The sequence below is a fragment of the Daphnia magna genome, linkage group LG1, assembly GCF_020631705.1.
Source record: "Daphnia magna isolate NIES linkage group LG1, ASM2063170v1.1, whole genome shotgun sequence".
Classification (NCBI taxonomy): domain Eukaryota; kingdom Metazoa; phylum Arthropoda; class Branchiopoda; order Diplostraca; family Daphniidae; genus Daphnia; species Daphnia magna.
The window spans coordinates 2965609-2980979 of NC_059182.1; the positions used below are offsets into that span (position 1 = coordinate 2965609).

Consider the following 15371-nt stretch of genomic DNA (forward strand, 5'->3'; position numbering starts at 1 on the left):
ATATGGACGTTCGCCGCCAGATGGCCGGAATATTATCGATTTAAATAATATTTTTAAATATAGCCGAGAGAATTTCCGCAGCTTTTCAAGCGTGTAATAATAATTTTAATAACAACAACAATAAAAGCCTTTTAAACATCTGTCCTTATAGAAAATGTCTGGGTACGAGAGGACACTATACACATATAACGCTGTCGTGACTGTGCGGAAACGTTTATTTATTATTCGTTTCTTGTGTGTGTGCTGTGTGCGCGTTTGTTTTGTTGATAAGGAAGCGATAAGAATTGCAACGTAAGAAATGCGCAACAAGTCAACCAAAATATCGGCTATGAATTCAATCGTAAAAGAAAAAGGACGACTACTCGTTAAGTGTCGTACGCGTATCACCCCATTTAGCCACGTAAAACTCGATGACTTTGCACAACAACAAAAAAGTGAAATTGCTTTCAAATTCACCAGAAACGTTCAACAGTTTTTCCTCGTCTTTTCGCGAGGACCAACTTGAAATGGAATTTTAAAAAAATTAAACTCGTTGATTATAGACCGGTCCCATACGATGTGACGATATAATTCTGTTTGATTGGCCTCTATTTACTTTGAATTGTCACATTGGCCTACATGTGCAGAAAGGCCAACGTATAGGACCTTCTCTAATCCAACTGTCTCAAACAAATAGGAGAGCCGTATCACTTTACTCTGTCTATACAGTTGGTCTAATCGCTCGCAATCCAGGGGGGGGCTTCCGTCCGTCTCCGACGAGATCCGCAATTTCATGACCGTCAAAAAAAAAAAGATAATAATAATCAAAGAATAAAAATTAAAGCCACGAATAACGTGGCGAACAAATCAATGCCAAACGATCTCCTCTCCTTCAATGTAAGTTTGGCGAACGCAATCACGCAGTTGTTGTTGTACACCAGGCTATTTGGCATCTTCAAGGTTATATCAAACGACCCTCCCCAAAATAAAGGAAGAAAACTATTCTCACTGTCAACTTATATTTTCTATGTGCTGCCATTTTTATTTGCGTACCTTTTATTTTTGTTTTTAAAGCTGCGGTTTGTCCTCGTCTCCCGAAATCCCAATTGCAATTGCACGCAAATTCAACGAAACAACGCGTGTGTTTCCCTTACACGTATACTGTATATACATATCTTAAATAGTGATGGCACTTTTTTTTTTATTCATTTGTGTTATTATGTATACCATTTTATAGAGAGACTCGATAAACACCGGCCAGAAAAAGAGATGTACATAGACATTCTGCGGAATTTTCTGGTAGCTTTTATATGGGCAAAATGTCCTACATCAATAAAATATTTTGAAAAACAAAAAAAAACGGGGCAGGTATTATATAGAGAGAAGGAAAAGAAAACAGCAGCCCGAGAAGGCAGCACTCACACACAACTTATATAGGAAAACATTTGACTTATTAGATGGATGGCATGTCCGTATAGAGCATCTCTGGACGTGCGGCTTACATGTCCCAACTTGCCCCCCTAGCGACGATCGAAGATGGATGAGCGCACCTGGATCTCTTTTTTTTTTTGCGCAGGACCCAAGTATAGCGAAAAAGAAGAGAAATGTATAATAACGGCAAACTTGTTTTGATATTAGACTTGTGTATGTTTAGTGTGTATATATACGTATTTATATATAGAGGGAAAGTTTTGTTTTGAATGTCGATGAATGTTGTGTGTCTATAAGGGGCCGCAACTTGTCTCGTAGAAAACAAATGAGTTTTCGATTGACAAAAGGTAAAAAACATTTCGAGAAAAGAAAAAGGAAGGTCAATAAAATGTTTAAAAACACCTGCCCATCAATGGAATGCGCAACACAATTTCGCAAATGTCACAGCATCAGGAAGGCTGAATCGAATAGCGAAAAGAGCAAACAGTTTCCTTGTTGTGTGTCTGTTACACCGTTAATTATAATGCTTGCCTTTCTTTTGGTGGCGTATACTCTTAATACCATGTATAGCGCTGTTGTTTTATCTATAACGTATAGATGTATACGCACCTTGATGTGCATACGTCACTTCTGCAATGCGCACGATTGATCTAATATAAAAAAGCCAGCGCATTTATTGCAAGCCCCAGCTTCTATAGTCCATTACATGTTTAAGTATACAACAGAGGCAATGTCGTATTCGTTGCGAGACACGCCAATTGTACTTTGCAACATGGACGATTGCGATTCAGCGAGGCTCATACCTGGCCGCGTGTCAGACTCAACGACCCCCAAAGTCAATTTTTTTTTTCTAAAAGGGAGTTACATAAATGGATGTGTGTGTGTGTGTGTGGCTCGTTGGAAATACAATGCACGTGAACTGAATGTGCATACCGTAAAAGGAGCAAAATTTATTTTTAAATCAATCAAAAACAATTCGAAACGAAATTTTCGTATGTGTTTTGTTTTTTGGTTTTTTTTATGTGTGTGGTGTAAAATTTGGGCTGAGCTTCTTTTATTTCTAGCTAGATGTCCAGGGCTTATATTACGTAAACATATTCTCGTTCAAGATTCACTGTCAAAGTGTGTCCAGCTCAAGGTGTGTGAATAAGTTGGTTCTAATCAGATTTGGGACAGATGGAACAATCTTATTAATTCGTGTAGTCTACGTGTCCAAAACAATCGACGACATTCGTCTAGTGTAAAAAAAAAACAAAATAAAATGCCTTTATTTGGGCAATTCTTCGAGAGGCAAGGTAAGAAAAAAAAAATGTACCGTTAATGTCGTGGGAAACCATGGGAAAGGGGGAAGCAAAATATGTGCAAAGTATTTCTTGAAGGGAATCGCTTGTCGTATGTCAATTGTAAAATGCCACGAATTTCAAAGGCCACGAATTTTCAGCACAAGTTCAAAGAAGGCGGGAATGAATAACTAACAAAGAAAATCTGATTAATGTTGCTGGGTAAACAAAACTCTGAGCTTTGTCCGAAAAATGAATTTGATTTTTTTCGTATATACAAGTTTCGAATTCAATTTGCAAAGAAAGCCAGAAAGAGAATGAAAGTTCACGTACACAAACTAAAGTGTATTGCCCTCGAACCAATCAAACGTCTTTTTATACAGGTGTATAATAATATAGAACACGATTCATTTCTTCCTTCCGTTCCACAAATGCGACGGATACGGGAAGAGAATCAAGGTTTCGCATGCAATCTGCACCAAGACACAAAAAAAAACAGCACACGAGGAAATAACAACGCCCATACTAAATGCTATACCCACCTAATGGAAGAAGGGCCTTCGATATTCTTCTTCTTTTTTTCTTTTGGCCGACGACTTCCCGCGTGATGTTTCAAGGCGATGGTGAAAGTGCACGCTATGTACTCGTGCTGTGTATATACTATGCGATAGTAGCCTACACACATGCCATTTGAAGCCGAAATAATGTGCATATAACTCGTATATATACAGTTGAATTCTTCTTTGCAGTCTGCATGCATATGTACAACCGCAACTTACATCACATTTTGGTGTGTAAGCGGATAAGACATCGATATGGCGCCGACGTCTTTGAATAATTCAGCTTCCGTAATTTCAAACAGTTGAAAACGATTCGTGGAGAACATCAGCACACACACAACAAAAAAACAAAGCAAAGGTGGTGGGCCTTGGCGGTATAGTTATACGATAATTATATATATATATACGTGCTGTGTACAGTGTATAGTATAGTACATATTATAGTGAGTTGCGTATATAACCTTGGAGAAAAAGGGTTGGTGTGAGCGCGCGTTACCGGAACAGAACGTGAACCGCATTCCGATTGATGAGTAATTATTTTTCGTTTTCCAATAACACAAGAAAGGCATTTGATTTTGTCCTTTAAGATTTTGTTAGTTTCACGATTTTTTGTTTTTTGTTTTTTAAACATTTGCAATCGATGAGTCATCCTATTAACAGAGGCGTATATTTTATGTGAATCGAAATTCCGGCTAATCAACTTTGATTAATATTATGAAAACATTTGTGAAACCAGTTTTCTTTTTTTGTGTTTTTGTTTTTCTTTTTTTCATTAAGTGACGCTTTTTGAATATTAAATAGAAATATTGTGAAAAATGTAACAAGCCGAGAGCGTTCATTATTTTTTTCTTTTTAAACTGGCTGAAACCGGTGATGTTTGACTGTCGGAAGTCTTGCGGTTTTAACTTTCACGGATGACCGTGATACAAGCCCAAACAGGAAGATAAATAACAACAAAAATAAAACGAATCAAAATGGCGGAAAAGAAAACTTTTCTTTTTAATGGTGACATATTAAACCAGACCGGAAGCTGGAATAGTATCGGCTAATGCTGCTGGACCTGCTGCACAAGATCTTTCCTTTGAATCACGCGCTTAGTTTTATAGGCGTTTCCCCCATTTGTTTTTGTTTTTTTAAATATTTAAATCAGAAATAATCCGACATTGCATATAGATTTCGGTGTTTTATATAGTCTCCCGAAATCGCAGGTTGAGCACAAAAAAAATAAAAAAATAAATAAAACAGATGCACGAATTGTTCGTTTTAGATTCGCCTGATGTTTTCTCGCCATTATTACGTACGTATATTATATCGTTTCACTCTGCATGCTGTTCTAAACATTCCAGGTCGTTTCTCCGTTTAGATTAGCTGACGTTTCTCATCCCCTTCTTCTTCTGTCGTCGGGCAATAAGTGCCTGTGATGCCGTGAAAAACTGTCGGGCTACCAAAGTTGGTCACGGCAGCAATAGCGACATTTTGCGCTCGTCGTCGTTTCGCCCGAAATTCCGAATATAGAGAAAACACGCACTTGATTGTTGTCTCTCTCTCTCTCCCTCTGCCGCCGCTGGTTCTTATTTTTTGTGTGTGCTGTTTGTTTTGGCCGCGCGCTTTGATGTGATTTCCCATGAAGCCTATTAATCACATCAGTTGAAAAAACACATATGGAGAGCTGTTCTCTCTGATGCCATTGCTGCCCATTGTCAAGCACGTTCTTCTCTTGTTTTGTTTTATACGTATGACACGCACATGTTGAAGCAACACACTTTTCTGATGCACAACAACAACAACGACCAGCTGTTTCAACTGGAATTGCCAATGAGTTGGAATATCGAAAAACAAAATTTGCTTATTTTATTTGCATTTTGCTGATTTTTTTTTAATGCTGCACCAATATATGTATTATACGTGCAGTGTGTGGCATTTTTATCTGACGTTCCAAAAGAGAAACAACGTGAGTTTTGCGCATCATTGGGCAGCGTACAGCGTGCCAGGGAGGGGATTGATATTTTTATCGCGACGAAGGTCATTTTCAATTATGATGTATTTTTGTAGGACATTGTGTCATTGTTTGAACATTTTTTTTTTGGAGAGATCAATTTTCGTGTGAACTGACAATGTTGTCACAGCCATTCTACGTTTTTAATTGATTCGTTATACATATTATAGTCAATAACAAATTGCGTATTTTTTTTCGTGCATTTCGTGTGTGCCCATCTCCGTATCGAATATTTATATATGGGCTAGACCCTTCTTTAATTCAATGCGTGCCGGACGGATGTGATGATATCCGGTGTCTCAGCCGAGCCGATTTTTTTTTTTTTAATAAGGGGGAAAATGTTTCAGAATTTCACGTATAGATCGATCAAGTCAAAAAAAAAAAAAAGAATAATTATTTGTTTTTGTTTATTTTCCTTATTTCAAAGTCCAAATTATTTTCTGTTGCTGGTAAACAACCCGAACAGAATTCAGCAGCAAAAAGAGGTAAAACTCGATTTTCCATATTTTTGGATTGCAAAAATTGTATTTGCCAAACGGACACGTTCTTGGCGTCAGTAATAATGGCTCTTCTAAAATGCTTCGTCACACGTTGGCGGATGCCTTTATGATCGGTGAACACAGCAGAGAGATGGAGAAGAAAGAAAAAAAACAAACAACCTGTTGTTGCATCCATCAGCTTACAGCACTTATTGCGCTTTCATGGATGAAAGGGAAAACAAATGGGAAAACGAGAAAATGATTTGAAACAAAAGATGGGTAGCAACAACTTGTTGTGCGTCTTGTTTTATTCAAAAGTCTCACTTGCCGTGTTTCTTGCGCTCTCGAGTCCACCTATTGTTTTTGATTACGAATACAATGGGCCTTGTCTTCTCGACAAAAATCTCACCCATCTCGTCGAATGATTGCGCTGAATTTTTATTTACATTCCAATGATTTTCAAGTCCAAAGTCCTTTAGGATTTCGTTGTTTTTTTCGAAAAATATCGTCGGTAAGAGAAGAAAAAAAAATCAGTTGGACATATTTCCGGTTTATTCTAATTTGGATTGTCACCGTCCCCTTGTCCAAATAAGGGGAAAACGAAACCAACTCACGCACCACCAGTCAGGCATGAATCAAACCCGTGTCTACATTGTGTAAATATCGTATACCTTCAAGGAGATGTACACACAATACACTCTTTCGTACCCTTGATTTTCTTATTTTGGTTCGAAGGGATTAGGTTACACGTTCAGCAGACAATCATAATTAAAATTGAATGGGATTGCGTGAATGATTCGACATGTCGCCACGCATTTCGAATTCAACTCTTCCCGCCTTACGGTCGAACGGTGTTAGGTTTGTACAGGATTCCCTATATAGATTGACTTTTTTTTTTTGGATACATAAACTCATTCGAAAAAGAAAAGAAAATGAGGGAAAGTTGGGGGACTATATTTCGCCCACGCCGACCTTGATATCATCGAGGCGAGTCAATAATCCAACAGAGGCCGTGTCTTAATACTCTTGTGTTGTATAGCCGAACAAACAGCACGAAACATCTCATTTCACGCTAGCTGATCGTTAACCTAGATGTTATATCAAACTTTGTTTTTACACAGTTTTTCTCTCTCTATGCGTGTATATAGTATAGACTACAGTTGTAACTGTTTTTAGACTGTTATATAGAAAGAGAGAGACCTGGGCAACGATAACAAATTGGGACTATATATACTGGACTCTGATGTTTCCCTTTCCGGTCTTTAGCCTGTTTGACGTATATGATTGTCACGAACCTGGCGTGTATACAGAGACACACATATAGGCCTAAAAACATAAATGTCATGGCCACGACCGTGACCTGATTGCGGACAGTTGGGACGCTGCACTGCTTGATTCAAGACGTGCACGTTATAAAAGAATTCACTTATAAATAGGCCTCTCTTTTGTGTTTATTTTCAGACGCTTCCCTCTTCTCCCACATAATATACGTTTCCTGTCGTAAACAGATTGATCACTCCTCGTGGGATCTTTGCAATCTGCTGTAGCCACCGCCTTCGAAATAATTAATTATGTCATATTAGAAAAGAAGTGGCAAGTGAAATAAACGTGCGTATACACAATTTGCGGCTGTGTGTAGAGCATCTTGTGGTAATGTTTCCCTGTTAGCAATTTCTTTGTTTTTAAAAAGGCACCACCATTCACCCCAGACGTATCAAATATAAGAAAGAGAGGAACAAACAAAAAAAATGATACCCTGCCATTTTATTACTATATATACGGGGTTTGTTCAAAGCACCCGGCGTTATACCCAACGAAATCACGAAGAAATAAAAAGAAAATGATTTCCTTCTTTTTTTCTTTTTTTTTTTCCTTCCCTTAACATCTTGTTCCCTTTGGTCCCATTATATAATGACCAAGTTTTTTTTTGTTTTTGTTTTTTTTATCCCACCAAATGTTGTGTTAGACTCTTTGGGGGGAGGCCTTGCTGCCTCTTTTTCTGGTGGGAGAGATTTCTTTTCAGCCAATGTTTTATAAACATAATATTTATTGATCAGCACCGCGTAGAGTGGTGAGCTCGACTCGTATACCGATGAAATGACTTTTTAGCTGGCAGGGCGACCAAGGGCACACACGTTAAGGCTTCTCCACACAGCACACTCAATCAAAACGTGTGTTTCTCTGATAGTGTCATCCGGCGTGCGTAATAGGCATTTGGGTTCGTGACACATGGATAAAAGAATTGACAAAGTCGCTGAAAGTTGAAGGACTATCTCTTCTCTTTTTGTGTTTTCTTTTAAATTTGTTGATTGATTTTTGGTTTTTCTCTTAGGTAGCGTATCGAAAATCCGGCTACCATCGATCCGAGCACGTTCCCGCACCACGTGAAAAGGTTGAACGCACTGCAGATCAATGCCGAATGATAAAGAAGGGGGGGAATTGAATACTGACTTGAAATATTTTCGTCCCTTTTTTTATTTTCTTTCAAATATGTACAAGTTTTTAATCTTTTGGATTTAGTCATTCAAAATGTGCCTTTGGGCCGATTATTTTGGCTTTTTTGCCATCGTCATCTCCCGCCAGCGCAGCTACATGCATTCCAGTCCATCAATTTTCGAAAAGGTGAACGTCGTCCATCGATTGATCAGAGACGTTGATAGCCAAAAGTGGAGAATTTCGCGAAAGGAAAAAAAGATCAATACGTCTATGAACAATATATTTTTCACAACCTTGGACTCGTCTTAACGCCATTCCCTTCCGTACATAGGGCGATGATGGAAGATTTTCGAATGAGTCGAATAAAAAACGAGCTGCCGTCTAGCTTGTCTTCTATACTTGTATTCTCACACGATCTTTTGCCGTCACGCATAAAAAGAGGTCCGCATTACTTCGCTCTTCGATCGCAGCCATTCGGATCGATTCGAAAAAAGAACAAATTAGCATCGCAAGCTTTTAGAATAAGAGGAATAAGGCTCGGACATTCATATTCATACGGTGGTATTGACAGGGGGCTCGAGGAAGACCGAGAGACTCGCTAAGAGTTTCATTTCGTTTTTTTATTCAGATGTTCTTTTAAAAATCCGGACACGTTCGTACCATTTTACTCGATATGGCAACGCACAGAGCCATCAGCCAATGACAGAGCTTAAGTCCTTTACAGACGATGGCGATTTGCTTCTCCACGTGTTATTGAAATACGGCTGTTTAGATTCACGAATCTAAACCTTTTCGTGCCAGGTAAAAAGGAGTGTGATAGCGTAAACAGTCATCAATATGGATGGCCTTTTAAATCTACTACCACTGTATACTGAAAGTGTCGAAGGCGAACACAATCTTTGGCAGTTTCTGGAGACGTGCAAGTCGCATCAGAGTTTTGGTGAGCTAGTCGCAAACGAAACTGACTTGAATCATGCCGTAGGCGTCATAAATGGCAAGCTAAATAATCCCAATACCAGGTGAGCTTCCCGTTGCGAACAAAATTCTTTGGTGTGCTCATGATCCGTGTTAACTGTTTTGCAGGGCTGAAGGAGCTCTCTTGCTCGAGGTAGTCATAACTCAGTGTGGCACTGACATGTTCACTTCCAATTGCGTTTTGTGGACCCAACAAGTGATGCGCTTGCTGCATGGTCCAACCAAAAGGACTGTGGGACAAAATGTTTTTAAAGTTCTGGGTGAGCGTTGATCTTTGTCCCAGGTAGTGAAGATAACACCTGTAATACCAAAACATTTGCTTACAGGCAAGCTGCTTGCATTCTCATCTCAGTTTCCTGAACTCTCTCGACAACTAAGCACCACAGTTATTTCACAACTAGTAAACCTTGCTGTGTGAGCCAGAATTTTCACAAAAGGTAAGCATTGTTTTACATTTGGTAACTGATTGTGAGCTAACTGGTTGTACATGACATTGAATTCTAGGCTTCCATTGCAGTACATGTCCTTGAGTGCCTCAAGAGTTGTATGAAATATTATGGTAACCCTTGTGGCCCAGTCAAGGTCGGTGAAGGATAACTGTTGATTTTATATGCAAGGAGCATCATGCTAATCATTCTTCGTCACACCAGGGTGCTATTGAACGACATCTCTTATCGCTGATTGATTGGGACGAAATGGCCACTGATTCGAGCCTGCGAGCAGTGTGGGCTGCTTGCATGGCGTACTTGCCTAGTGTCGGTAGCAGTGGATCGCAAGGAGCTCAGCACAGAAGCAACTGGATCGAGTTTTGCCTGCAGCTCATCGACTCTATCCATTTCACGATCAACGGGATGTTTAGAAACATTGAAGAACTGAAGGTAAACAAAGAAACGCTATCGGTCAAGTGTTTTGCTCAAAGATAAACTAAAGAATCAACGTGTCTGTTTTCATCGCAGATACAAGAGGTTTCGTCAAATCCATTAAAACTACCAGAATTGCAACATAAAAATCCCATGGTTTTATTACACGATCAACAGCGACGATTTGTGAACCTCTGTTCCGCGTTAGTCGTGTTGCTCAAGTAAGTAATTTTTCGTTTCCTTTCAATTGCGGTATCTGGAAATGTGCCAATCTACTTAGGGTCGTGTTGTAATCATTTTGTTTTCACTTTTGCTTTTTCAAATAGCGAACCATTCCCCACCACAAAGAATGTCCCGATCGATCGACTTTTGGCAATGATTTCTCGCCTTTTAGCGCTAAACAGCAAAAGTCTTTCAAAAACATCCCGAGCCAATTTCGGTATTTTTCACTTGCGAGAGAAATCTATTGTCCAATATACTTGAATCCATTTTTCAATCGAACAGAACAATTGACCTTGGCGTCTATCATCCCTGACCTTCAGTCTTCCATGCTGGATGTGTTGAAGTCGTTGGTGGCCGTCTGCAGGACTCAGTTACTGACAAGAGCGACAACGGTTATGAACTTTTTCGTTCAAGTGCTTCAATGGACTTTCACTCCAGTTGATCGACGTCGAGTTGGAATTGAAAGACCCTACGGGTAAAGACCACTTCAGATGGATAAAATGGAAGCAGGAAATTAACAGATATGGCCAAGTGCTATCCACTTGTGTATTATAGGAAATTACGCAGTCAAGTCTACCGAAACCTGTGCTTATGGGTGGTCGCAAGCCGTTCGGCCTGCGGTTGGGGTAAATGTGTTGATGTACTCTTCAGCCAATTGCTGTCAGATATCCTCGTCCACCGAGACACGGTCCAGCTGCTAACAGGTAGCCTATAAAGAACTGGAACACATTTTTAATTGATAAAACTGATGTGTCGCTCACGAAATATGTGTAGTGAATACTCCTAGCAATGCAAAGATGACTAGGAAAGGAAAGAAGAAGATGGATACCACTGGTGTGATCCTTCAGAAAGACGATTTGACAGCCAACGCTGACGTTTGTCAGATGGCCCTCCAATGTCTGTCTACAATCCTTCTCTGCTGCGGACCGAGAATCAAGCCAGCCATACATAAGGTAAACATTTTAAACAGAAATAGAGATTATGATTTCTCGACAACAGCTTATGTTTTAAAAAATAGGAAATGCAAGAGATCGTTTTGTCTATACTCGTCGACATTATGAACGGCGCTGAATTGAATTTGCTTGTACCGTACAATGACCCCCGCTGTCGAGCTGCCATGTATCGGGTACTGGAAAAGTTGGTGCTTTGTCCCAGTCCTCAGTGGCCGGCACCCCTCAACTACGCTTCTGCAATTTTTAGCAGTGGCATGAACGATCCTAACATTGAGGTAATACGATTTCGCCTGACGTCAACGTACCGTATTGTATTATGTTCGCTCTCTGTTTAGGTGTCGTCGGTCTGTATTGAAGCTTTGGCCTCCATCCAATCGATATTGCGACCAAGAGGGCCGACGATAAATTTTGCGCTAGAAGAGAAGCAATTACGTTCTATTCAGCAGGAAGTACCTTTATTGAATGGGTCTGTCAAGTTGGTTGAACCTTCATCAGCGGCATCAGCTATGGTAGCATCGCAACCGATCCTAGCCGTGAAATCAGTCGGTCAAGCAACAATACCAACCGACGCTGCATTAATCAATCACATGGCTACCCCTGCAAGCAAGATTCATGAAAATTCATTGGATTTAATGATTGAAATCCGCCAACCTGAGTCATCACCGCTACCGTCGAACCGACTGTCTATTTCAAATGGCTCACATGACGATGATTTTTCAACACCTCCAATGGGTGTGACGACGATATCCAGCGAATCTCCAGTGAAATCGACGAGAATGATGACGCGGAAAGAAGCGCTGAAAGTGATTGCTGCTGTTGCGTTGCCGGTGCAGTCAGTAAAAGAAAAATCCCCGATTCCTTCCGAGATCAAGCAAGTTAAAAACGAGACATCGCCTGCCCGCAAGAGACCGTATGAAGATTCCAAACCGTCTACGTTTTCCCCACCGGAAAAGGTATTGATTTCACGTTATAATTATTCTACTATTGCACATCTAAATGGTTTCTCTTTATACAGATGCAGACCGAAGAGTTGGAGAACGGAGAGGATGAGTTGGACGACAATGTGGATGCCATGTTAGCTTCATTTCATGATATTCCAGCATAATGAATACATTCTGTAAGCTATGACAACAATTAAAAAAGCCGCAAGAATTTCAGATCATACTGGAGGTGTTTATTAACTTTAGTTTCTATGGGTAGCATTAATATCTTTAGAATTATTTTCGGAAGCGTGGTTTCATCTTTTTCCGTGCCAAAAAAAAGGATTGCACAAACAGTCTTGCAATGAATAGGCATGTTGAAAGGATGTGCTATTAAAGCGCTATGAAAACATGGTGCACTTAAGTGTGAAAAGAAATCGCTGGGAACTTGTGAAGGCTATAAAAACAACTGCCATGTTTCATGAGATTGGGATTACAAGCAAACGTTGCAGGAAGAGGATTCAACAAGGAGACTACATGGTCGAGAGATTAATTGATCATAGCTGGAAGAGAGGGCGATTCTTTTATGTAAGAAAATTCAACGGTATTCCACGTCATTGTCGGATCCTTATAAAATGTCAAAATCAAATAGATGCGTAATATGCAGGGATCGGACAAGTGAACTCAATCGATAAAATCAAAAGCCATGGATGGCAGGACAAGGATGGTTAACAAACGAAAAATAGCACAAGGTAATATGACAGATTTTATGTCACGACAAAATGCGTCATCTCTTAAAATTCTGTGAGCTTTTTATCTTGATTAAAAATAGCCAAACAACTGTGGTGATCAAAGATTAGACGATTGGTACACATATATATATAAAAACAGACGACTTGTGAGAAAAGCATCCTAAAGTAAAAAAAAAAATTTAAATAAAAAGGGTGCAAGAGGCAAAGACCGGTGAAAATTCCTTCGAAAAAAGATTATTAAATGGCAGGATGGCAACATTTCCCGTGTTTATGATTTTTTTTGTTTAGACTAATGAGTTTCTGTCGTTCTCTCGGACTTATGAGGATGGATAACGCGAAACCAGTTCCGCCTAAAATGGGGGTCCCGTCGTTTAAGCATCTTAAATCGCTCTTGCAACAGATGCCGGGCGAATTCTAATAGCTCGTTGTCAAGGCTGTTGAGCTGGCGAACTCGTTCTATCTGCAAATAATTGTTAGTATTGTAAGACGCTGACGGCCAATAAGAAGTTTTCACCTGAGCTGGCGTTAATTCGGCTATTGCCTGAGCTGACAGAGTTGCATTTGCTTGGTCAAATGGGTTTGCAAAGTCAAGATGGAACGTTCGTTCAAATATGTATTGGCTAGTAGCCTGCTCTTCTGTCAACCCAAAATAGGCCATACTTGCTAAGTTCTGTTTGGCGCTTTGCAATAAGATTCTATCACGTTCCAGTTGGTCTGCTGTCGTATTGTAGCCAGTGTAACAGCCAGGCCAGTGTCAGATCCGCCAGCATTCGTGTTTGCCGGTTATGAGCCAGATTATACGAACAATTCATAAACTCATCCAACTCGACACCAGTCCAGTTGGATCCCTATTCGTCATGAAATATCAAGTTAATTTCACTTGGAAACTTTTTATTCTTAAAATCAACCAAAATACCTTGTAGCAGTGGGGCAGACTCGTAAATTCCTGGCCACCGCACCAATGCCGGGCACTTTTCCAAGTGGCACCTCTCTGAACATGGCGGAATTCTGACAGGTATCGGTGAATTGGATCACGAAGAACAGTGATGAAAAAATATCTAAAAGCATCCCAGTTCACATTACATCGAAGAAAAAATAATGAAGCTTCATAATAAAAAAAAGCTACAACCTTCTTTTTCTTGAAGATCCTTCGTACTCGTCTAGCGCACCCTCCACGCAATCCGTCAGTTCGGTCCAGTCTGCGTGAAGTCCACATTTCCAACCGGTTGAATACCGACTAAATAGCCACTGCTCATTGACGGTATTGGGACGGAAACAATCACAGCGTTTTCGCTTTCTTGGGCAATTACAAGGATTCTCTAAATTCAGATCTCTGACAAGATGCCGGCCAAACGTTGTACCACCCGTTTTTTGAATATGCAGAAACACTATAACATCCCTGCTGGTGATGTCAAACCCCATGTCATAAGCATCTTCAAATGCAACTGATTCAATGTTGACTTTTGAGGGAAATCCACCTATTAGTTTCACCATTGAGGTAGGTGATGATAGGATTTCTGACCTGCTACTGCTACTACTGGAAATGACGCTGTATCTTGGGGAGAGGTTAGAACGCTCTGGAGCCAAACACAGTGAATTGTGACAGAGATAGCTAACATATGCAATACCGAGAAGTGTTACAAGACAAAGGCCACCAATGAGGCGAATCATCTTTACCCAGCGCTTCATGTTCTTAAGAGCAACAAGATAGCACAGCTATTGATGCACAGCGAGTTTGCCAACCAACCCCTTCCCCATTGCAAGGAACAACTAAGCTAGACATTTTTTAAATTTTAGAGATACAATTTCTGCCGTCATTACTTGCATGATAAGTATGTCAACGATTTTCAGAATGTAAAGGTAAAGGAATTCGAGCTTGGCTACAAGCACGGGATTGCTATCGGAAGTAATAGGTGGTACAACCGCTTACTTTTAATGAATCAACTTCCGGACTTGACTCGATAATAAGTGTGCAATATGCTGTGCTAAATCATGATATGCTAAAGCGTACCACTCTTTCTCTTATTTGGAAACTCTTTATGTTCACCTCCACCTCTATAGTTTCTCTAGTGTGTTTACTTTTTCCCTCCGACGTTGCATTATTTTTCGACATCGGCTTGATTGATTAAATGTTAAAATTGTTTCTAAATAAGCAGTATAACGTTTTGATATATATAACTGATATTTTAATACGAGAAAATAAATATTTCTTTAAAATAAATCCAAAGTTTCATTACTTCTTAAATTTGATCTTCATTTGCAAAGTTGTGGCACGGCCACACAATATTTCGTTCCATAGGGTAAGGGCGAACGATTTCCTTAGTCGTCTCGTCTCGATACGATTTGCATCTTTGCCATTATCTACAGAGACGTTGGCCTAACTGGATTTATTTATTTGGTTGTTTTTCTGGCTCATTCCTGTTCTTCTACCACTTAGAGCAGTTGAATGTAAGATTTTCATGTTTTTAGCATCAAAAGGGAAACGAAGAGGGAAGGGTTCTTTTTTGTATTAGTCGTTTCCTTGGTCT

The 15371-nt window shown here is 39.8% G+C and overlaps 2 protein-coding genes and 1 long non-coding RNA gene across 3 annotated transcripts; 2 read left to right on the forward strand and 1 right to left on the reverse strand.

The window, feature by feature from the left end:
* Positions 1 to 2510: 2510 nt before the first annotated feature.
* Positions 2511 to 8041, forward strand: LOC123475877. The gene is made up of 3 exons (XR_006651408.1): positions 2511 to 2705; positions 3074 to 3780; positions 4597 to 8041. It is a non-coding gene; the product is annotated as an uncharacterized LOC123475877 (long non-coding RNA).
* Positions 8042 to 8861: 820 nt separating this feature from the next.
* Positions 8862 to 12335, forward strand: LOC116926661 (proline-, glutamic acid- and leucine-rich protein 1). The gene is given in 14 exon segments (XM_032933591.2): positions 8862 to 9180; positions 9245 to 9396; positions 9463 to 9539; positions 9541 to 9573; positions 9641 to 9718; positions 9787 to 10014; positions 10093 to 10217; positions 10323 to 10435; positions 10501 to 10693; positions 10774 to 10922; positions 10993 to 11171; positions 11237 to 11446; positions 11507 to 12124; positions 12187 to 12335. Coding segments are annotated over 14 exon segments (2427 nt in total). The 5' UTR covers positions 8862 to 8998; the 3' UTR covers positions 12277 to 12335.
* Positions 12324 to 14931, reverse strand: LOC116926677 (heparan-sulfate 6-O-sulfotransferase 1-B). Its single transcript, XM_032933612.2, is given in 5 exon segments — positions 12324 to 13303; positions 13358 to 13588; positions 13590 to 13691; positions 13760 to 13901; positions 13973 to 14931. Coding segments are annotated over 5 exon segments (1206 nt in total). The 5' UTR covers positions 14533 to 14931; the 3' UTR covers positions 12324 to 13132.
* Between the last annotated feature and the right edge of the window lie 440 nt (positions 14932 to 15371).